This window comes from Triticum urartu, chromosome 5A (genome assembly GCF_056163025.1).
Source record: "Triticum urartu cultivar PI428250 chromosome 5A, HENAU_Tu73, whole genome shotgun sequence".
NCBI lineage: Eukaryota > Viridiplantae > Streptophyta > Magnoliopsida > Poales > Poaceae > Triticum > Triticum urartu.
Genome location: NC_141877.1, coordinates 459736916 through 459744179, shown reverse-complemented (window position 1 = coordinate 459744179; position 7264 = coordinate 459736916). Strand labels below are relative to the sequence as shown.

Genomic DNA, 7264 nt, shown 5'->3' with positions numbered 1-7264 from the left:
ACAAAGGGAATTGTATACGGGATTGATTGAATCCTTGACATCGTGGTTCATCCGATGAGATCATCGTGGAGCATGTGGGAGCCAACATGGGTATCCAAATCCCGTTGTTGGTTATTGACCGGAGAGTTGTCTCGGCCATGTTTGCATGACTCCCGAGCCCGTAGGGTCTACACACTTAAGGTTCGATGACGCTAGGGTTATAGGGAAAGTATGTACGCGGTTACCGAATGTTGTTCGGAGTCCCGGATGAGATCCCGGACGTCACGAGGAGTTCCGGAATGGTCCGGAGGTAAAGATTGATATATAGGAAGTATGGTTTTGGCCACCGGAAGTGTTCCGGGCATCACCGGTAGTGTACCGGGACCACCGGAGGGGTCCGGGGGTCCACCAGGTGGGGCCACCAGCCCCGGAGGCCTACATGGGCCAATAGTGGGAAGGGACCAGCCCCTAGGTGGGCTGGGGCGCCTCCCACCAAGGCCCAAGGCGCCTCCAAGAGGGGAAGGGGGCAAACCCTAGGGCAGATGGGCCCTAAGGCCCACCCTAGGTGCGCCTCCCCCTCTTCCCCTTGTGGCCGCCACCCTAGATGGGATCTAGGGCTGCCGCACCCCTTGGGGTGGGAACCCTAGGTGGGGGCGCAGCCCTCCCTCTCCCCCTATATATAGTGGAGGCAAAGGGGCAGCCCAACACACGATTCAATCTCCCTGTTGGCGCAGCCCTACCCCGCTCCCTCCTCATCTCTCGTAGTGCTTGGCGAAGCCCTGCTGGAGTTCCGTGCTCCTCCACCACCACCACGCTGTTGTGCTGCTGCTGAACGGAGTCTTCCCCAACCTCTCCTTCTCCCCTTGCTGGATCAAGGCGTGGGAGATGTCACCGGGCTGTACGTGTGTTGAACGCGGAGGCGCCGTTTGTTCGGCGCTAGATCGGAATCAACCGTGATCTGAATCGCTGCGAGTACGACTCCTTCATCCGCGTTCTTACAACGCTTCCGCTTAGCGATCTACAAGGGTATGTAGATGCACTCCCCTTCCCCTTGTTGCTAGATTACTCCATAGATTGATCTTGGTGATGCGTAGAGAATTTTAAATTTCTGTTACGATCCTCAACATTTTGTTTGTGTCCAACGACCAGATCAAGACTGTTTTTGGATCCCCAATTTGATCAATACTTCTCATGGTCTAAATATTGAAGTTGCCATGGTACCTACAAAAAATTGCCATGGTCTAAATATTGAAACTGCCATGCTACCTATAGAAAAATAACTATGGTCTAAATAATTATTTTTTTCATGGTAGATACAACAGAACTATCATGGTGTAACCAAATAAAAATGCCATGGTGTAACTCTTGTTCTATTGAACTGCCCAACCACACTTTCTAAAAATTATCTCTCGTGCGAACACTCTTTTCAATAATCAACCAATAATGACTTCCACCTTGAAGCGGAAATCCAACATCCACATATGGAACAATCATTGATCCATATTTTGAGAAACGGTAAAGAATTTCACTTAGAACACACCAGGCTTGCTATGTCTCCAGTCTCAACAGGCATTTATCACATTCCTCTGACAGCCTTGCACCATCACAAACAACATGCAGATGGTTACACGTACGTACAATTTTGGAAACAACTTACACATGGCTCTATCTCTTTTTATTTTTGGCGACTTATGGGTCTATCTCCAATCCAAATATCTTCCAAAAACAAGTTCCGGATCCATTCCTAACTACCTTACAACAACAACTAGCAAAAAAGTCTTTTAGTACCGGCATAAGTTTATGCCAGAAGTGAGGTTGCCCAAGCTTAATTTTTTTCATATATATAAATTATTTTTGAATCTTTTTTAACCATGGATTCTGTTTTATTGTAAAGGGATGTCAAGTTTTGTATGCTTTCTTAGCCGAAATAGGTCATGCATAGTATATTATCTTTTCTTTAAGGCCTTCTTTTACTATGTTCAAGTTGGGCCTGTTTTTCGCCCACTTCTGTTACTGGGATGTGTCTTTGTGCAAAGGATTTTCATTGTGACAAGGGTACGGGGCGCAAGGGGATGGGGCGTTCGCGTTGGGGCTTCTTTCCCATCGAACAAAATCGTTCGGTCCGCTCTCCCATCGAGCGCGAGCGATTCGTTCGGTCTAGGAGATCCCTAGACCGAACGTTAGGTAGATATCGGCGTTTAATGGATGAGGCAAACTTTTTTGTCTTTGTTTCAAATAAAAAAACAATCTATTAAACCGTCCCAACCACACTTTCAAAAAATCACCTCTCTTGCGAACACTCTTTCCAATAATCGACGAATAAAGGCTTCCACCTTTAAGCCGAACCACATTTGTGCATATGGAACAATCATTGGTCAATATTTTAAGAAACGATAAATAATTTCAGCTAGAACATACCAGCCTTGGTAAGTCTCCACACCCATTTCATCACTTTCCTCTGAGAGCTTTGCCCCATCATAAACAACAAGCAGATGGTTGCACATACGTACAGTTTAGGAAACAACTTACACATGGGTGTAGCTAATTTTTATTTTTGGCAACTTATGAGTCTATCTCCAAACCAGATATCTTTCAAAAACAAGGTCTGGATCCATTCGCAACTACCTTACAACAACAACTAGCAAAAAATGTCTTTTACTACCTGAATACGTTTCTGCCAGAAGTGAGGTTGCCCAAGCTCATCATTGCATAGAGCCAACAAATATTTCTTAACAAACTCATTTCAATTTCTAATTTCTAAAACCAATGAAAGATAAAAGCTACTCCAAACCATCCTGATTTCTTTCTCTGTTGGATTTTTTTAAGAGAAAACGCTCAGGCAAAGCCCAAGAAAAGGCTCGATCCTCGTCCGACTTTGAATTAACAAAGACAACAACCGATCAGGATTGCAAACAAACAGAACATACGATCATAGAAAGAAGATAAATCTGGAATGCCAGATAATTTCTTCTGTAGGTTTCCAAGCACTAGTGAATAATAATTTCTTAAAATTAGCATGGACATGCCTTCGCGCTGACGTTCTGTAGCAACTGGACACTCACGATAGGCTCAATGTCCCGGGTGTCACAGTCACAGCTTACTATACACGGCCGCGGATTTCACTCCACGGCAATTAATTCCTGCCGCCTGATCCACCACTACCAGAGGAGGAGCCCCTTGGCCTGGGCTTGGCTTGCTAACCGAGATTAAATCCGGCCAACCCCCCAACCAACCCGTGCAGATAGTCCACTTGAAAATGATATCTCTGCGATTATCCGCAATCAATTATGCTCCCCACAACAGAAAGCAGCAGCACTAGACCAAACGCAAATCGCCCACTCGGAAGAGAAAGCACCTCTTCTGATTGCGAAATTCGCGCATGATCGAGCGAGAAAGACAAGAACAGGAAGAATCAATCGAGACTAATTCTTGCAGCCAAACCGGGAACCAGGATCAGACGCTAGCTCCCTCTTATTGTCTTCACAAAGGGGAGATACTCATGCTACTAAGTAGATCATACTCGCTCATCTCGGCGATCATCGATCGCTAAAACTATTTACAGGCTAGAAGAACGGAGCTCCCCGGAGAAGAAGAGGAGAGGAGTTCTTCATCGCATCACACCATAGATAGATGATACTACCAGCACTTTCGACTCTCGATTACAAACCAACCAGACGAACGATTTGGAGGGGCAGGGCTAGTCGACGCAGGAGCCGCAGAGGCCGTACCCGCCGCTGCAGTGGGGCCCGGTGCCGTCGCACATGCGCTCGGCGCCGACGAAGACCTTGGTGTCGCGGCGGCCCTTCCTGCGCCTGCCGCCGTCGTCGCCGCCGACGCAGGTGAAGATGATCCAGGACATGACGGACAGCCAGAGGATGATGGCGCAGTAGAGCGCCTCCCCGCCGGCCCCGCCCTCCCGCGCGCCCAGGAACTCCACCGGCGCCGACGCCATCCGATCCCACTCGACCTCCAACCCGAACTCAACTTGCTAGCTGCGCTGTGCGGTGTCGCTTCTTGTGCTGGGTGAGCGCGGAGTCCGTGTGCGTGTCGCCGTTATCGTCCGGCCCGTGGTGGCGGGCGCCGGCTTTATAGCCCCGTGCCGGGGGAGGGGGCGGTGGGGGTTTTTGTTGGGCTCGGGCGACGTGACGTCCGAGCGCGGTCGCGTGCCGCCACTGGATGGGGCGGGGTGGTTTTGCTTAGCGCGGAGGGGTTTGGTTTGCTCGGCTCGGCTACCTGTGGGCGCCCTGTGGAAGAACCGGTCCAGCTTTTCGTGCGAGGCCACGTCGCCTCACGTACGTATCCTACTGGCGGGCCTATCCGTCCTCGCGTTTCTGCGGGGCTAATCAATGCTTACTCCAACTAACTATATTTGTACAGTATCGAGCGTGCGATTGCTGGCCGAGTCAAGCCCCGTGACGCTCCTGCTGCAACGATTTAATACGGCGACGTGGACAAGCCGAAGATTGCTGTACTAGCGACTGGGCGTTCGGGCTTAGGCCTTCACAGTGCTCTACGGTGTACAGGTGCTAAGAATGCCACATAAGTAGAAAATGATGTGACAAAACCATTAAAAAGGAGAGAGAGTATTATGCTGATTCTAAACAATTAAGACCCGATGCTAAACACGTGGATCTAGGCAAAAAGACTACCAACCAATACATGAAAGAGTTCTATTACTAAACAATTAAGACATTCCCCAATACAAAGGTGTTTAGACGAGGTGCTAAGCATATTACTAAATGCCTTAGCGACTCAAGTCCACAATGCAAATGTGCTAAACTTTTGGGTGCTAAGCTTCGTGCATTTAATTTGTCAGAATTGTGCTTCCACCTAGGTACACATGCTTAGCAACATTTCTTCCTGGGATCACCATACTACTCTCTCGCTTCTTAATTAGTATGCCACATCATATTTTTTGCTTAGTTGACAACCTTAGCACCTGTACAAATTGAAGAATTAGGAGGGGCCTAAATAGAGGAGGCTTAGCTACAAAACCTAAGCCCCGATGCATTGAAGACATTAATTGCTAAGCATTTTAATGCATTTAGCACCCCACTTTAGCATCAATGCATTAGGAGAGGTCTTAAGCTAAGCGAACTGACATAGTACCGCGTAGCAGACCACACTACAGAAATTACCTCCCTACCTTTAATAAACTACTGTCGTCATTTTGATTTATTGATCCTCTTTTTATTTTGTGTCAAACATTAGCCTTAATTTTTTTATGAAGGAAGACCCCCTATCTCTGCATCTGAACCATGCATGTATTCACTTTATTAATTATTTACAAAGACTTTATAAAGTAATATATCAGTACATCTGAAGTCATCATCTTCACAACATCTGTCGCCACTCTTATCCACTTGATGAAGGGGTGCCGATAGTCCGAGCCGAATAACAAGCAGACCTCGCAGCACAGCCTAACATCTAAAATCAGAGGCCTCAATCAAGCCACATTGTTGGGTCTGGGGCACACACCGGTCCGGCGCATTATCAGAGGCCGCCGCCACCGTCTTCCACCGATTCATCTTCAGAGTTGTACCGACGCATCGACCTTGCCAGGCCTAGCTGACGTCGACGCCACCGTGACGCCAGACAGCGCCACCACCCTGCATGTGGCCATCAACATATGTCCATCATCGAGACCCTGCTGCGCCACGCAACCGAGACCCGCCGTCACCCACACGTTAGATGCCACACCGCAGCACCTCCTGATCCATATCGCCGCCAACGCTAGCCCAACGGTGTCTACAAAATGCATGTCATAAAAAAATACTCCCTTCATCTCATAATGTAAGATTTTTTTGACAGTACACTAATGTCAGAAAACGTCTTACATTATGACACAGAGGTAGTATCATTGAAAACTACGGAAAAATACTACGTTATGGTTCTTTTTTTGACGTTGTCGTGCGATCGAGGTGCCGTTTATTTACTTAACAATTAAGCAAGGAAAATTGTTGTTTTTCTGCATGACATTGCAGCGGCCGTCACGGAAGGTTTGTCACGGAGTGCGACTGTGTGAGGAACCAGTGGAGTGGGTCCATCTGCTCGGCAGCAGGCAGGGAGTCATCAGTTGACCTTGACCGCTGCCGGCTTGCCTGCTCACCTCAGGCGCACTGAAATTTCGAGGGAAATGGAGAAATCAAACACGACGAAGAGAATTTTGGAGGAAGGAAAAGCTGGAGCATGGCAAGACATCAAGCCGCTGGCGAAACGCAGATTGTTCTTTTAGGCGCAACAGTGGAGGAATACTCACTGCAAGCAGGACTACGACTATGTACTTTCTCCGATACTTTTTACTCTGCGTATTAAATTTTTGTGAAGTCAAACTATCAAATTTATGTTAAAATATAATGAATCTAATAATATTCATTTGACATTGTAAATGTTGATACTTTTTTTTATAAGATTGGTCAAAGTAGAGATACTTTGACTTTGAACAAAACTTATATGCGAACTAAAAGGACAGAAGGGAGTACAAAACAGAAATACAGAATTTCTCATGGTTCAAACAAATAGATTTCGCCATATTTCGGGCCTCACTCCAATTTGTAATGTTTGTGGCGCTGATGACGAAACGGGATTCCATGTTGCGCACCGATGTACGTTTGTGAGAGCCCTCTGGCATGAGTTGAAGGACGTGTGGAACCTTCCTCCTGAGCATGAAATAAGCTACACAGGAAAGGATTGGGTTCTTGTCCTACTAGATAAAGTGACTGGAGACTTACGACAAAAACTTATGCTATTTTGGTGGCGTGTTTGGCTTCATAGAAATGATGCGATCTTTGCGAAAGGTAAAGCAAAAATCTCCCACTCTGCTCGGTTTTTGCAAAACTACCTTGCAAGCATCTGTTTGATCGAGAACGGAAATTCCAAGATTGATCGTAAAGGGAAAAGCCGTATGATCAAATTGGCAAAATTGAAAGAACATGATAATACAAAGGAAAAAGCTTGGCAAAAGCCTGACCACGGGTGGGCCACGGTCAATGTGGATGGAAGTTTTTTGCAGGAGAATAGCAGCGGAGCATGGGGAGCTGTGGTTCGAGAGCATGATGGGAGAATTATCTTGTCGGCCTGGGACTACATTCCGTGATGCAAAGGAGCAGACTTCGCAGAAGCTACGGCTTGTCTAGAAGGACTGCATGCACATACCTACCTTTAATTATTGAGACGGACAACAACGTCGTGGCAAAGTCACTTGACCCCTCATGCATGGATAGATCGGAAATCGGAGTGTTTGCGAAGGAATTCCAGGCCATCAAGCAAGGAAACAGAGAAGTTA

General features: G+C 47.1%; 1 protein-coding gene and 1 long non-coding RNA gene across 2 annotated transcripts; one reads left to right on the top strand and one right to left on the bottom strand.

The window, feature by feature from the left end:
* Nucleotides 1–573: 573 nt before the first annotated feature.
* LOC147971919 (uncharacterized) lies at nt 574–6368 on the top strand. The gene is made up of 2 exons (XR_015603350.1): nt 574–1005; nt 5964–6368. It is a non-coding gene; the product is annotated as an uncharacterized LOC147971919 (long non-coding RNA).
* On the bottom strand, nt 3392–4119 carry LOC125509740 (uncharacterized). The gene has a single exon (XM_048674763.2). The coding sequence runs from the start codon at nt 3929–3931 to the stop codon at nt 3677–3679; it is 255 nt and encodes an 84-aa protein (XP_048530720.1). The 5' UTR covers nt 3932–4119; the 3' UTR covers nt 3392–3676.
* Nucleotides 6369–7264: the final 896 nt, after the last annotated feature.

Bases quoted from the DNA above. Each gene is read 5' to 3' on its own strand.
- LOC125509740 (XM_048674763.2), bottom strand. From the start codon at position 3,931: ATGGCGTCGGCGCCGGTGGAGTTCCTGGGCGCGCGGGAGGGCGGGGCC.